Below are 16,038 nucleotides of genomic sequence, written 5' to 3' on the forward strand. Positions count from 1 at the left end.
AAAAAAACTAAATTGACTTACTTAATTGAGTTTTCTGTAAAAACCTTTAAACATTGCTTAATCTCCTTTGAGATCAATGATGTTTTTGACTTTTAATTCATGTAAGAAAATGCATTGTCCTCTAGATTGGGCACTGAACCAACAAAACAATCTTCAATAAAATCTATACCAGTACTCACACTGAATCGAGCCATTCTAAATTTTTGTTTCATACAATTGGGCTCAAATGTATTTATTACATGTACTGTAGGTGATGGTTAAAAGATGTATATTTTGTATATTTTTGGATATTTTCACTGTTCATTCAAAGAGTTGTTTCAGAAAATAGAATAGAGTGTATATGAATGTCTTAAATGAATGTTTACTGGTGAAATGAAGGATAATAATAAAAAAAATAAACACATATCAAAGTGACATGTATTTTATTTTTTCACACATTGAATTCTATTCAATTGCATTCATGGCTCATTGTAACTCAATCACAGAAACATTCGGGTGAAACTCACTCTGGCCGTATTGCTCATCATTTGTCTGTTAACAGTGACCTCCAATGGTCTGAACATGAATCTCTCTCTCTCTCTCTCTCTCTCTCTCTCTCTCTCTCTCTCTCTCTCTCTCTCTCTCTCTCTCTCTCTCTCTCTCTCAAATGCATGTAGTAAAAACACTGAAAATGAATGAAGGCCATGAGTATGATTTTGTTTAGTTATCAAGCAATACAATTTTGGATAATTGTTGCCCAATGGTTTCTTATGTCATAACTGATAGTTCAACATAATATCATAATTCTCATAAATGATTTTAAGATGCGGTGGAATTGACGTGATTACTATTAATTGAAAGGAAATTATCTGATAAAATAAAATAAATATAATATGATATGATAGACTGACAAATTGTGATATGATAAACTAATGAATTAAATTAATTGTGTTAGTGTTAACATATTAAAATGTGAACATTTCTTTCTCAACCTTCACGGCACACGACACCACACACACATTATCTTTCAGTCGTGAAGTGAAAGAGAAACCTACATTTATTTTACACAACACAAGCAGACACACGTCTGAAAACAAAATGTGGAATTTTATAACATTATCAATGCCTTCTTTTCTTTGAACTCTCTTGGAGTTGAATTAACACTGCAGAGTTCATTGTGAAGGTAGAGAATTAAGTGTTTACATTTTAGAAATACACCACACTGTAGGGTATAGTCTAAAATTTGGGGAGGCACTGAAAACTTATCTTTCATTTGTGAAGTGAAAGTGAAACCTGTTCATTACACACAACATGCAGAGACATATTTTTGCACTTACTGTGGTTGTAAGTCTTTTCTTTGAACATGCCAAAGAGCCAGTATATCCAGTATACCTTTGAGGTATTGAGAGATGTTTTCACACGTCACAGGTCCACCCCGTTACATGCTATGAAATGTTTCCTCCAACCTGGCTGTTTAATATAAGTTTGGTTATACGTTTGAAACCACACAGTAACTACACAGTACATAATTCGGTGCTAATGTAAGGATGGGTACAGTGAAACCACTGCCCCTCGTGTTGTCAAGAATGGCTTCACTTAGGCCGACCTGATTGGTGTTTTATGGCATTAGAACATGGCCCATTGTCTATTCTTTATTTATTCCTGTGAACCAGTGATTTATTGGAAGCCCACAAGAGTCCATACGGTAAGTGTGCTAAACTATTGCTGAATGGATATCAGGTTTCAAAGAACCCATTCAATCTGAAACAAGTTCATCAGGTCTAAAGCGTCTCCAGCCTAATGAAGCTGTGGAATCTTATAGTACAAGTAAGTCTGCCTTAATAAGACTCAGTATTTAGCAATGCTACCACGCCTCCTCTGCTATGGAAAGACGTAAGCTACTGTAGAGAGATGCAGCAGGTTGAGAGTCTGCAACATCAGTCATCATGTCGTTGTGCAGAGCGCTGCTGCCTCTGGTCCTGCTGGTGTCGGCCGCCTCAGCCAGCCACTTCTGGGGAGGCACCATGTCCTTCCTCCCTAAAGGACGCAACCCAGACGGACCCTACAGGGTAAAATGTCCACAGTTTCTGTGATTGTAGTGTAGTGTTGGTTCTTTGTAAATGTCTGTCATATCATATAAAACCGTACAATTATGAGTAGCCCTAAATGATTTACAGTATTCTGGTTGGTCAATAAAATCAATGTGATATCCGTAAAATCTTACACTTGACTTGTACTTGACTGGTAATTATGTCGTTCATAATATAGTTTGAACAAAGATCCCTTACGAAAATCGAACCCGGGTCGGCCGAGTGGTAAACGTGTGCCCTACCATATCAGCCACGGTAGGGCCGATTTCATGTTTTTTTGAGCATGGTTCGGCACGGTTTTTGGTTTGACTAGGTTTAGCTATAAAATTATCATAAAAGTAAGAGTATGCACATCCCACCTCTCTGAGGCCAGGTGCAGGACAAAGGTGTGTCTAATAGTGGAAAGTACCTGAATAAATGTTCAAAGCGGAGCCACAGTGTGCGGACTTCTAGGCCTACTCTTTTCCACTTTTTAACTATAAAATTAACCATGGTTTTACCACGGTTTATAATTATTCATGAAATTACACTTAGCTGCCACTCTTTTTTATCCAAGGCACATATTGGTGACAGTCCTTAGAGCAATATGGGGTTAAGTGCCTTGCTCAAGGGCACTTCAGTCATGGATGGAGCTGTAGGGAGAGGTAAAGGGATTTGAACCTGCCAAATCATCAAGATCATCAGTTCAACTCCCTAACCATTACACCACAGCTGCGAACAAGTTTTCATGTTTTTTTGGGGTGACCATGAAACCCACAATTAATCATGGTTTTAACCATGCTAAAAAATATATGAAAACCTTGAATAACCATGATCCATGGTTAGTCAGGAACCACGGTTTTCATGGTTACCCAAAAAAACATGAATAAGCCATAGTAATACTATGGTTGGTTCAGAGTGCTTAGAGAAACCATGGTTACTAGGCCTACCTACATTTAACTTTACTCTAAATCCACATTTCCAGAAAGATTTCCAGAAAATAGGTCCAACATGAATGTTTGTCTTTCATAGCTGTAGCTTAGAAGTCATACAACTTTTTATATTTTAGGTGGACCTCCGCTACAAGGACACTTTCGATTCCTGCATACCAAGGCTGAATTGGGCTTGCGCTACCGGTAATTGCGGACGTCAGACTAACTTGGAAGCTGGCCAGATATATGACACCAATGGAAAGAACCAGAACAATTACAACTGGTGCCAAGAAGAAGGAGTCATAACTAGGCACCTTACAAGTGACAAGCCTTTTCGACTAAGGTAAGCTCAACCCTGTAAAGGATCAGGCAATTCCTGTGTAAAATAAACTGGACATAAATGATGCACAAGTTAGAAACATGTTTGCAAAAGCATTGTGAACCAGTGGTCAGAAAGGAAGCTTTAAGGTACTTCTGTTGTACAGCCATCAGCATTCAAAGTAGCTCCACATTTCCTTGGTGGGCTATAAAAAGAACATTACAAGAAGTGGTTTGACAGGTAGCCTACCTTACTGTTGTTTTTTGGAGCAACCATGATGAAAGCAAATATTTTCAAGACAAAAGGACTGGCATTCTTACATTGCACTCAAATGTCAAATCCAAAATGTTCTTAATAATAAGCATTCATTCACTATCATTACATAGATGCAAGCAGAGGTCAGAGGTCAAGTGTGCAGACGCTAAATTTGTTTCAAAGATTTCAGAAGCCATCGGATTGCTGCAAAATTGTTTTTGTTAGAAGTGGGTATAGATCATGCCATTCAATGGAATAAAACATCTCTCCAATGATACCCTCTGATTGCCCGCATCAATGCAGACACCCTATTACAACTGAGTAGATGTAATTTTACTACTACTCATACTCCTCCTTTTATAGTGCATCTGATTGCTGCTGGGTAGCCTTGGATTCTGGGGGCTCTTGGTGGAACCTTGAAGTCCTGGTGGATCTTGGACGTCGATCTGACACAAATGAACCAAATCATTCTCCACACACTACCATCATATCATTTGTCCGGTAAAGCATTATATTGCAACCTATTATTAATTAAATGCACTATTCTGTAACATTCATGATGTGAGACATACAGGTTGTGATGTTTCTATGGTATTCACTCCCATTAAAATGATCAAAAATACTGCTTGTACAGTGTTCCACAGAACTGTCCTCGTGCATACAACTTCATTGGTGGTGATTCAGATGGCGATGAGATACGATGTAAAGGCAGCATGGATCTACCCACAGGCTTCCAGCTTGACAAAGTATGATTAATACAGACGGACCTCACTGACATACTGCACATTACGGTGTATACACATTTTGTTCTTCTTTGTACATGGACACACAGTTCAGTTCAGATTATTTTGTACCTGCACAAGCACCCACACACACATGCACGCACACACACGCATGCACGCACACACACACACGCATGCACGCACACACACACACACACACACACACACACACACACACACACACACACACACACACACACACACACACACACACACACACACACACACAAACAATATCACTTAATATATTTCTGTTTTAGGATTCTTGTGCGGTACACTACAGTCCAAGTGGCATGCTTGGATCACATAGCATCCGGCTTATTGTTGAGGACTACCCCAAGACTAACATCACTCTCTCGTATGACGATGGAACCACATCTTACAAGGGCCCAATCCTGGCCGCCCATCAACAACGCTCTGTTGGGGGGTGGCTAGGGATTTCAACACCCACTCCATCCAGTCCTCCTACTCTTACTTCAACTGCTGCTGTTACTACAACACCTCCTACTACAACAAGGCCTACTACTACCACAAGTAGTAATAACCCTGCGGTTGTCGGGTCTACCATGGCTGCAGGAGTCAATACTCCAGCTTCCACCACAAGACCAACAATGGCCTCTACTTCAACCAGGTCAACAACACCAACTCCCTCTTGGCCGTATGCCAGTGCTTCACAAAGCATTTCAGCAGATTCATTAAGTGATCTTTCTCTACAGTTTGTCATTGTTGGTAAGAGTTTGAAATTAAATCCTTCTTTTTCTTTTTCCAAAATTCACAAACGTATCTACCATTAATAATCTGTTGGATTTAGTTGATTCCCCAGTGCCATCTTGCAGCGCGGGAGTGTACCTGCCCCAGTTCCTCCATCCAACCCCAGCTGACAGAGAACGGCTGCACGCTGCCATCAACCAGGAGTTGGAAATCAGAATTCGAGCTGCAGCTACTCAGTCCGTGTAAGTGCATTTACATTTAACACCAGAATACACAGTCTGCATGTCTGACATTGGGGAAACTCGATGAACTCTCACCAAATCCTTAATAATGACTCAACATTTGCCCTCTCTGAAAGGGTTCATGATGTTATCATGAGTGGACCTCTTAACATTGCAAAGGACAAGACCTCTGCTGGAGAGTATGTCCTTCGATGGACACCGAAGAGTGATGACCTTGGAGAACATTTTCCCATCTGTTTCATCGCGGAGAGCAAAGCCGGGTGAGCAGAGAATAATACTGTACTGATGTTTGATGTACTCCTGTCCATGTCCAACATGCCATGACATGAAAAGACAGTGAAACAACATTGTTAAACAACAGTTTTTTTTGTGTAGCTACTATGAAATGAATGACCAAAAATATAACACCTGTCCATTTGAAAATGTACCACTTATACTGTTATAATTTCATTTTAGGAGTATCTTTTACCAATCTGACATGAGATGTGTCATTGTGGAAGTTGTGGAACGTGAACAGGGTTTGTATTTGCATTATTTCAATCAACAGAAAATTTGTGTTTTGTTCAAAACGAAAGTTCGGGAGAAGTGCAATGAAATTTGACATTTGGCAGTGTTTCAGCACCACGGCCAGCGGTCTTTCCCAATAAACAGCGTAATCAAACTAATCTCAGTGAAGCACTTTCGGTGCACCGCATAGACAGCAGTTCTCCTGCAAGAACGAAGATGTATGCATAAATGCTTAATCCAAATTTCAGATAGTGAGCTCATGAAACATGTAATGTATAAGGTTACAATACATGCTCGTGTGACCTGACAGTATGGTGCTATTTGTCGTATTCTCACAGCTTTCGTAGGCAATGTCATTTGTTCTGAAAACTTCATGGTCATTGAAGTGAACAAAACACAATCGGATAAAATCAGAATACATGAAGACCACCTAAGACTCAACGACCCTTCCTGCACCCTCTACTCTAATGGCACACATGTCTTCGCCAACATGTCCCTGAACACCTGTGGGACAGTCATGGAGGTGAATCATCACTATCATCCCAAAAAATTGGATATAAAGAATATAAAGTGTCTCCCAAATATTCATATTTATTTTCATATTGTAGGAGGATGACGCCAATATCATTTTCAAGAATGAGATTGTGTCCGTTGACAACCCGAATGACATCATAACCAGGCACAAACAGGTGCAGCTACAGTTTTTCTGCAAGTATCCCAAAAAAGGCAGTGTGACCCTCGAGTTTGACGTCCACAGAAGCCCATTTGTATTCGTTCAAAAAGGATTCGGCACTTTCAGCTTCCAGTTTGAGTTCTTCAAGTCCAGCCAGTTTCAAAATCTACAGGACCCTAGCACCTATCCCCTCGAGTACGACCTTGGGGAAATGATGTACATGCAAATTGAAGCATCATCCCCTGTCAGCAACACTGAGCTCTTAGTGGAGTCTTGCCAGGCCAGTCCCAGTGATGACCCCAATTCCCACATCTCCTACTCGATCATCAGTAATGGGTAAGCTTGACACATGCTGTGGGTATCTGGCATACCGCTGTCATATTTGGTTAGCTAATGAGTTATGATCTCTACATAGATGCAAAGAAGATGAAACAGTGCAGTTTTACTCAAGTCGTGGCAATGTAGTCAAGTTTGGAATGAAGGCTTTCAAATTCATTGGATTGCATGATCAGGTAATATCTGATTGCAAAGCAACTCCCGTAATGACTAGTTCTCATTTACATCCAGCGTTTTCTGAATTGTTTAAATCATTGTTTTTTTTCAAAGGTGTTCATCACGTGTTCGGTCATCCTGTGTGAGGCTGACAATTCCAACACCAGGTGTTCCCAGGGCTGCATGAACACCACAGCTGCACCTGCAGCACACCACCACCACAGGAGAGAGGCTCCCATCCAGACCATCAGCCACTTCATCTCCCAGGGACCCGTGAGGCTCAGCAGGAGCGTCAACCTCAAGGATGCTGCAAGCACAGGTCAGCTTTCTGATCATCTTCCATCCTATACCTATACTGTTAAAGGCTTTTTATAATAAAATGTTATACGGTTGGCTGGGCCAACCAATACACCCTTTGAAGCCACATTTTGAGACCAAATCAGTTTGGCCAAGGTACCCATCTCCTCCATTTCAAATCCCAGCCAGATTGGTACAATGAAAATCGAGCATTTCTAGCTCTAGTTCTGTCATTGGCCCTGCTGGTAGCTCAATCAGAGTTCAGAGGAGAAAGAGAGGTCTGATTGATTGACCATTTGATAGACACAAGTTTAACCCACCATCTGAAAACTGAAATTACTGAAGCTTGGCCAAACCAAGGTTGCAGCTCAGCATAGCAGGCTAATAAGTATAATAATAAGTAGGTAAGTAGTAGCAGTATAACTTTAAAATGTGATAACAGATCTTTTGAGATTTCAAATGAAAATGTCCTTGGTCTACACACCATCTACAAAGTACATTCCAGTGACTTTTCCCCACCTTTTTCTTACAGTGACCTCCAATGGTTTGGACATGAATCTCGTGTTCATTGCTGGATGCTTGTTCTTGGCAGTGGGTATATTGTGTGGTTTTCTGATCCACACGAAACGACCCAAGGCATCGTATCAGCCCCTGCCGACTAATGACTATCAATGAAGTTGGCTTGTACCTTAGGTTTCTTATTCATGCTAAGTAGGTTAGAAATAAACATGCTATGCATACAAAAATAATTTATTCATGCAGGACCATGCATCATCCTCTATTGTACTTAGCATACAGCACACAACACTTTCAACAAAACTCTTCAACAACTACAGTACTCATGTTGAATATTCTCAAAAGTTAAGGCTTTTGCTCACACATCAAGGGTAATTCAATACATTTTCTTTCTTTACTTTTTTGTTGTGAGTCCACTGCATCATATTAAGTCCCTTAAGTGCGTTGTTATATGTAGGCCTATATTCTGTATATTGTGATATAATTGGTATATTTAGGCTATACATATTTTTTTGCTGTCCCGACAAATGATTGTTTTTCTGTTAAGTTTTATTGTGATTTCCGGCTTATTGAGTTCTTTCACAACATACATTCACAGTCTTCACTTGACATAAAGTGGTGCAAAGGACAAAATAAAATGGATAACATATATATAGCCTATGCCAAAGTGCCATGTACACATGAATTGTTGTAGGCTAGTATGCATGCATTTGTTTGTCTCATGTAATACACAGAAAATGTGATGTGTGTATTTACCTCTTGTTAATTGACTGTTAAAACTCACATTACATAGCCTAACTAGAATGGGCACTCGATAGAGCGCAAACCTTCGCCTACGCCACTTATTTTTTTCTGGCCATCTTCAGAGTGTGGGGCGTAACATTCTCCAAATTTTGGTGTTAGTTTCATTTAAATCGGACCAGAATATCGTAATATTACATATTTGGCCCAGTCTTGACCTCTTATTCAATTCCGCATGCACACGTTGTTCTGGCATATAGTGCTTGGCAAAGAAAAACGTTTTTGACCTTTTCGTGACCTTGACCTTGACCTTTGACCCAATCACTCCCAAAAAGTAATCGATTGTTCCTTGGGTCATGACCAATCATCCCAGTAAATTTCATAAAAATCGGCTGAATTTACGTTTTTGACCTTTTCGTGACCTTTGACCCAATCACTCCCAAAAAGTAATCGATTGTTCCTTGGGTCATGACCAATCATCCCAGTAAATTTCATAAAAATCGGCTCAATTTACGTTTTTGACCTTGACCTTGACCTTGACCTTTGACCTTTGACCCAATCACTCCCAAAAACTAATCGATTGTGCCTTGGGTCATGACCAATCATCCCACTAAATTTCATAAAAATCGGCTCAGTTCTGTCTGAGTTATACGAAGTACAAACAAACAAACAAACAAACATATTCACAAATAAATAAATAAATAAATAAACTAGAATGGGCACTCGGTAGAGCGCAAACCTTCGCCTACGCCACTTATTTTTTTCTGGCCATCTTCAGAGTGTGGGGCATAACATTCTCCAAATGTTGGTGTTAGTTTCATTTAAATCGGACCGGAATATCGTAATATTACATTTTTGGCCCAGTCTTGACCTCTTATTCAATTCAGCATGCACACGTTGTTCTGGCATATAGTGCTTGGCAAAGAAAAACGTTTTTGACCTTTTCGTGACCTTGACCTTTGACCCAATCACTCCCAAAAAGTAATCGATTGTTCCTTGGGTCATGACCAATCATCCCAGTAAATTTCATAAAAATCGGCTCAATTTACGTTTTTGACCTTTTCGTGACCTTGACCTTTGACCTTTGACCCAATCACTCCCAAAAAGTAATCGATTGTTCCTTGGGTCATGACCAATCATCCCACTAAATTTCATAAAAATCGGCTAAATTTACGTTTTTGACCTTTTCGTGACCTTGACCTTTGACCTTTGACCCAATCACTCCCAAAAAACAAATCGATTGTTCCTTGGGTCATGACCAATCATCCCACTAAATTTCATAAAAATCAGCTCAGTTCTGTCTGAGTTATACGAAGTACAAACAAACATTTTCACCTTGACCTTTGACCTTTGACCCAATCACTCCCAAAAACTAATCGATTGTTCCTTGGGTCATGACCAATCATCCCACTAAATTTCATAAAAATCGGCTCAGTTCTGACTGAGTTATACGAAGTACAAACAAACAAACAGACATATTGACAAATAAATACACGGTGGGCAAAACATAACCTTCTGGCGAAGGTAATAAATAAATAAATAAATACACAGCGGTCAAAACATAACCTTCGCCGACTTTGTCTTTGGCGAAGGTAATAATGGGCTGTCAGCTGGGCTGGCAGTTTGCTATGGGCCGATTCTGATCAGTCTGCTGTAATAATCAACGTAAAAAATCATTAAAAATCATTAGCCTTTCATGAGCCAAGTTGATAAACTTCCTCAGGTATTCAAAATGTGCACCCATGCCTGTCTGTGTCTGTTGTGAGAACACAGCATGTTTCTTGTGAGCATGTCTTAACAGAATCAACGCTGCATGTGGTTTGTCCTCTCACGCACCCTGTTTCTACTTACACAAAACACATATATAGACAGAATATAAATGTATTTATTGTTTGTTTAGCTGTGTGTATCAAGGTAAGCATAAACAAGACAGAGGCATTCTGAGGAAGGCAGAGCTTCTAATTTGCATTTTAAAGTACTGACCAAATGTGAGGCTTGATCATGTAGCCTGATTCATTGAGCCTTGTAAGAACATTTCCCTTTGTCTTTTCTGATTTTCGAAATGACCATGCATATAAAATAGGGTTTACGCAGCTATGAAACACTGTGAGAGTATTTGCAATGCCATGACCTGAATCTCAAAAGCTTTGAATTCGGTTTGATAGTAACGGGTTGCTTGCTTTAAGAGCGAGTCCAAGAATCCTCACTATGTTCAGCACGTGAGAAGGGATCCCCAGTATCAAAAAAGTGACGAGGATTGCCATCACTAATTTGGCCAGTCTAGGGTTGCTGAAGAATGGAGTCTCCTTGACCTTCTTGTGGAGGCAGAAGTAAAACATTGCCATAATGGAAAAAGGAAGGACAAATCCTAGCAGGGTCTCGCACAGAAGAATGCCCAAGGTATCTTCATCAGTGATTCGCTTACAGATGACATTTTGCTCCATTGTAAGTACTGCTTTCACTGCCTCTGGGCTGGAGAGAATCAGAGCGACCATCCAGAGAGAGATGAGAAGAAGCTTTTCTCCTTTGCTGCCCAGCTTGGACCACTGGCTCCGGTGCAGAACCACCACATATCTCTGAACACTCATCACAGTCACAATCAGCACACTGCAGTAGGTACAGGTGAAAACAAGGAGGAAGAGTAGCTTGCAGAAGACACGGCCTATTGTCCAGCCAAAGTTCAAATTGTACACCCACAGCGGTACAGAGACCAAACGCAAAATGTCTGATGCCGCAAGATTCAGCATGAGCTGACGGGTGAAGTTGTACTTCTTGAGGTGGCGAAGGAGGAAGACCATGACAGCAATGTTAGCAGGGACACCCAGTAGGAAACAAATGCCTAGCACCCCAGTACCGACCTGTTGCTTTAGAGAGGACCTGGTGATGTTTGAGTTGGACTGATTCAGATGATCCATATTCACACCGTGGAAGAGTTGAGCTTGAGCAGAGTACGGCATGCACAAACAGTGAAGCATCAAGCATCAAATGATTTATAACACAGTGGGTGAGACACACATCACTGCATTACCACATCCTGTTGCTAATATTGGGTCAAACAAGAGGCCAAACCCATGCGTTTTTAGTCTAAGTGGTGAGAGCACAGGTTGTTTCTTGTGAGCATCTCTTCACAGAATCAATGCCGATGTGGTTGGTCTTTGCAGGGTGTGAGCAAAAACCACATGTGTGTTGAAGACAGAAACTGGAGCACACTGCAGCTTAGGTGCAAACACGTATGCTTGCAAACACCTGTGTTACTAAAAAGCACAGTGTGTATGTGTGTGCGCGTGTGCGTGTGTGTGTGTGTGTGTGTGTGTGTGTGTGTGTGTGTGTGTGTGTGTCTTGCTAATGTCGTACCTTGCCACTACAAGTAACTTAGCCTGGATCTCACGCAGGCCCTTCCTGCATTTTCGCTCAACTTCGTGAGGATGAGAAACATCCATCTGTGTGAGAACCAGGCTACAAGTAACTAGCAAAGGATGGCAATAGCAGGGCTTGTAACAAGTTATTTTAGAACTGCAAGCAAATATGCCTACAGTACAATAGCACTGTATTGTCAATACAAATAAGTTCAATTGTTGTGTTTTTTTAATGTAAGTCTATTTTGTTTAAAGGATGTCAGCCTATAACATAACTTAAGCATTACGCATTAAGCATGTACAACATGATGATGGAGATGAGTTGAGTTCCATTGTTTTTCATACTGTTGCAACATACCCCGATAGGTATGCCTGTGTCATAAGCGGAACTATAATAGCCCATCTCACAACGCACATACAGAGATAATGTGGTAACACTTCACAATAACCTTCCGCATACATGGTTAACGGTTAGCTAATGGTTTGTTGTGCATCTACAGTATAATACAGTATAATACTACTAATAATACTACTATTAGCATTGATATATCATAATTAAATCAATTGTATAACACTAAGTAAACATTTGCTGATGACAATAATATATTAGGGCTGCACGATTATGGAAAAAAATATTATCACGACTATTTAGATCAAAAGCTTGATGTTTTTTTACACACTTAACAATTCTACATACTTCAAATTATGAAGATGTGCAGCAGAGTATTTGAAGAATCACTTTTGTATTTGAACAATCAGAAAATATTATAGATCAGGTCTGTTACATTCAGGGAAGCTGGCATGGGGGACAAAGGGGTCAGTTGTCCTGGGCTCAGGGAGAGGGGGGGGGGGCAAAATTGGGTTCTCATTACATAGCATGTGATGTGTGGGGTCCCTTTCAGATGATTTTGTCCTGGGACTGGCCAAAGCTATCAGCAGCCCTGGTTACGTTGCACGGAAACAGATCTGCCTTGCACAGTAAATGGTTCGGCTTTAGCTTCTGCTAGACACGCTCCAGCACTGGCACCTGTTTGCTTCCAGGACCCTCCAGCCTATATGCCTTCCCCCAACGACTGCAACATTGGCCTGTAGAGGGTCATGTCTCTTGTTTCATGTCTCACACTCCATTTACTGGAAATAAATTTCCTCAGTGGTATCGTGCCATGCCTCCCATGCCCAAATTGGAGCATTGACTAGGAGGTGGTGCGTTCGAGCCCAGAGTGGCAGAATACACAGGAACCCTTCAGTTACAATAACATAAACGTTTGCATATAATCATTGAAGACAAAGGCACTGTTCGATATTTGACACTTATTTCAGCATATTTTAGACTGAAAACGTTTCTCTGATATTAGAAATTAAAGAAAATTTTATACAGTAACACAGTGCTTCGTAATTCAGCGTAGGAAGCTCTGTGTGCTGCTCTAGCAGTAAGTAATATGGTAAATTTAAATAGTTTCTTAATTTTTTTATTAAATTGTATTACATTTTATTCCACAGGTTTTATCTATCTTTTATCCACACACACACACACACACACACACACACACACACACACACACACACACACACACACACACACACACACACACACACACACACAGACACACACACACACATTCTTTATTGTGTTGTGTGTTGGTCTTGTGTGTCCTTGTGCGTCCTTATGCCACCACCAAAGCAAATGTTCCATTTTATGTAAGTTTAATGGACAATAAAGAAGTCTAAGTCTAAGTCTAAGTCTAAGTCAACATTTTCTGAAGTCAATACCAATGATTAATGAAACAGTTGTAACATTGCATGGTCAAATGCTTGCACAACATGATGCTAAATGGTTATACTTGATATAAGCCATGGTTGTGTTCTCTGCTTTTGTTTGATGAAAATGGTGTGCCCTAACAGAGGTCATAAACTCAGGTCATGAATTACATGATGCACCACCTTTGTCTCAGGTTGCACCACAAGAGATTTGACGTCTTAGCATTATAGTGACTTGTAGGACCTGTTCAATAATTAAGCTGTTTTCAGCCACACCTATAGTTTAAATTTCCAGAAAAATTCCTCATGCATGATCATGTTTTCTTTGTATTGTTGTTGAGACACTTTGGCAGGTAGAAGGAAATGTCACATGTCATAACAGAGGTGCTGACATAAAGAGTAGTGAGTACTTTTTTTGCAAATATACGTGGCAAGCAGTTTTACATGAAGTATAATTTTTACACATCAGTATTCCAGCTGCAGACACCAATATCACTTTGGAGTTTTCAACAAAGTAGATGCATTGGTGTCAACAACAATCGATCCGGCAATGCATTGCAATGCGGGGCAGGACAATTCAATAATCGATAGGGCAAATGCCACAATCAATGCGGCATATTCTTTCAAGTTTCTTCCATGTGCTTTTCCGGAGCAATTTAGTTAAATAAAAGCACTTCAAAGCATAGAAAACAGCAGGACTGATTCACACAACAGCCAATAAAATGTTCAGTATTTGACTACTTGTAATGCCTCATGACTGGATAAAAATTTGCCTTGCTTTCAGTATAGACATATGATGCATTACAAATCATAGAATCATACTGAATCGATTCAAATCGAATCGTTACCTCCTGAATAGGGCAGTGCCAATGCACACCGCTGTGCACATTCCATCTTATAAGGCAGGTGCAGGACAAAAAAGCATAAATGATATTAAAAAGTAAATGTTTGCACACTGAAACTCCACCAGGGTCTTCTTCAGGCATGACTTTGAAGAAAGAAAAACAGATCAGTGATTCTCAAGCTATGGCCGAGGCCCGATAGGGCCATGAAGGTTCCAAATGGGCCTTGAAATAGTTTTGTAAAAATCAAAATAATATAAAATGCATGCATTGCTGTTGACTTTTTATTTCAGAGGTGGGCCCTGAATATTTGTGAAAAATTCAGGTGGGCTCAAAGTTGGAAAAAGTTGGGAACCCCTGTAATAGATGTCATGTATAGGCTCTGTTCCACTACGCTGAGCTGAGGTGAGTTAGTTGAATCAAACCGTCTCTGGATGAATTATCAGCTACGCCTGTGAACAACATAGACTTGTCTGCTCACATAACGACAGATCCATTCACACACAATATTAAGTATTATTGGGGTAGTAGATATTAGCTACTAGTGACTAGGGCTGGGTACCGCAGCCATGTTCCTGTATCGATTCGATTTCGATTCTTAGGGCTTTGAATCGATTAATCACGATTCAATTCAATTCGATTTGATTCCAAATCGATTCAATCCATTCCCTTCTTGGTGCCAGGATTTCCCCCAAAAGATGCTGTTGCCTATTTTTATATAAAAATGTCAAAGGGCTGTGGTTTGACAGTGTTAACAGATTGCTAATTTGTAATAAGTAGGCCTAGGTCTAATTCACTCATTCCTACTGGGTATTTTCCAAACAAAAAGAACAAAAAGAAAAAGAACCAACAAAAATCGATTAAATTTTAGATTATGTTCATCGATTATCGATTGAATCGATTATTTTACCCAGCTCTACTGACAAAGGGGCATACCCTGTATTACTTTGAAAACACCACATGTACTGTACCATAAACACCCATGAAAACATAAAAAAAAACAAATAATACAACAGAGGAAAAATATACCATGTAAATATTTGCGTGGAATTAGTTAAGCAGACACTGATACTTCTTTCACAATCAGACCAATTTTGACAGAAATGTAAGAAATTTCAAAGGTAGGCCTATACAAACTTTTTCCTTTGCCTGTATTTCAAGGCCTTCCAATCTACCAAGCTTCTCCTTGTCTACTAACATCATAAAACATTTGACAATGCTGTGATTTACCCCATGAATGAAGTCTGTTTGCAAGGCCTTCCCATCGAATCAACAAATGAAGTAGCATGTTCTTCTCACTTTGTTACAGTTGCAAGTTCACAAATTACGCCTGTACAAATAGGCCTACTGATTTGAAATACTATAACATCATGTGCAGAGGCTCTTAAACTATAATGATTTTTGTAATAAGAGAACTGTGAGATGTCAAAAGCAAACCCATCAAACAGCATCAAATTACACAGACATCACTTCCAAAACAGTAAGCGCATACGACTTCATTGCGAGCGTCGACGTTGCGCAAGGCACGTCAGCGAGAACTTGTTGTCACGATGTGGGTGGTATTAAA

The 16,038-nt window shown here is 40.0% G+C and overlaps 1 protein-coding gene across 2 annotated transcripts; it reads left to right on the top strand.

The window, feature by feature from the left end:
* Positions 1-1,912: 1,912 nt before the first annotated feature.
* LOC134438768 (uncharacterized) lies at positions 1,913-8,939 on the top strand. Of its 2 annotated transcripts, XM_063188416.1 has the most exons (13): positions 1,913-2,048; positions 3,118-3,323; positions 3,918-4,055; positions 4,189-4,300; positions 4,597-5,065; positions 5,148-5,289; positions 5,406-5,549; positions 5,746-5,807; positions 6,135-6,319; positions 6,405-6,805; positions 6,885-6,981; positions 7,076-7,280; positions 7,791-8,939. In XM_063188416.1, exons 1-13 carry the CDS (start codon positions 1,926-1,928, stop codon positions 7,931-7,933), a joined length of 2,427 nt encoding a protein of 808 aa, XP_063044486.1. In that variant the 5' UTR covers positions 1,913-1,925; the 3' UTR covers positions 7,934-8,939. The 2 variants fall into 2 exon arrangements, with proteins under 2 accessions (XP_063044486.1, XP_063044487.1); XM_063188417.1 differs by lacking the exons at positions 6,885-6,981; positions 7,791-8,939 and having other exon boundaries at positions 7,076-7,239.
* Positions 8,940-16,038: the final 7,099 nt, after the last annotated feature.

The sequence above is a fragment of the Engraulis encrasicolus genome, chromosome 22 (assembly GCF_034702125.1).
Source record: "Engraulis encrasicolus isolate BLACKSEA-1 chromosome 22, IST_EnEncr_1.0, whole genome shotgun sequence".
Taxonomy (NCBI): Eukaryota; Metazoa; Chordata; class Actinopteri; order Clupeiformes; family Engraulidae; genus Engraulis; species Engraulis encrasicolus.

Excerpts from the sequence above, each read along its gene's own strand:
- LOC134438768 (XM_063188416.1), top strand. The coding sequence starts at position 1,926 with ATGTCGTTGTGCAGAGCGCTGCTGCCTCTGGTCCTGCTGGTGTCGGCC. Across the intron at positions 5,808-6,134 it reads AGTTGTGGAACGTGAACAGG|CTTTCGTAGGCAATGTCATT; the intron begins GTTTGTATTTGC and ends GTATTCTCACAG. Across the intron at positions 6,982-7,075 it reads TCATTGGATTGCATGATCAG|GTGTTCATCACGTGTTCGGT; the intron begins GTAATATCTGAT and ends TTTTTTTCAAAG.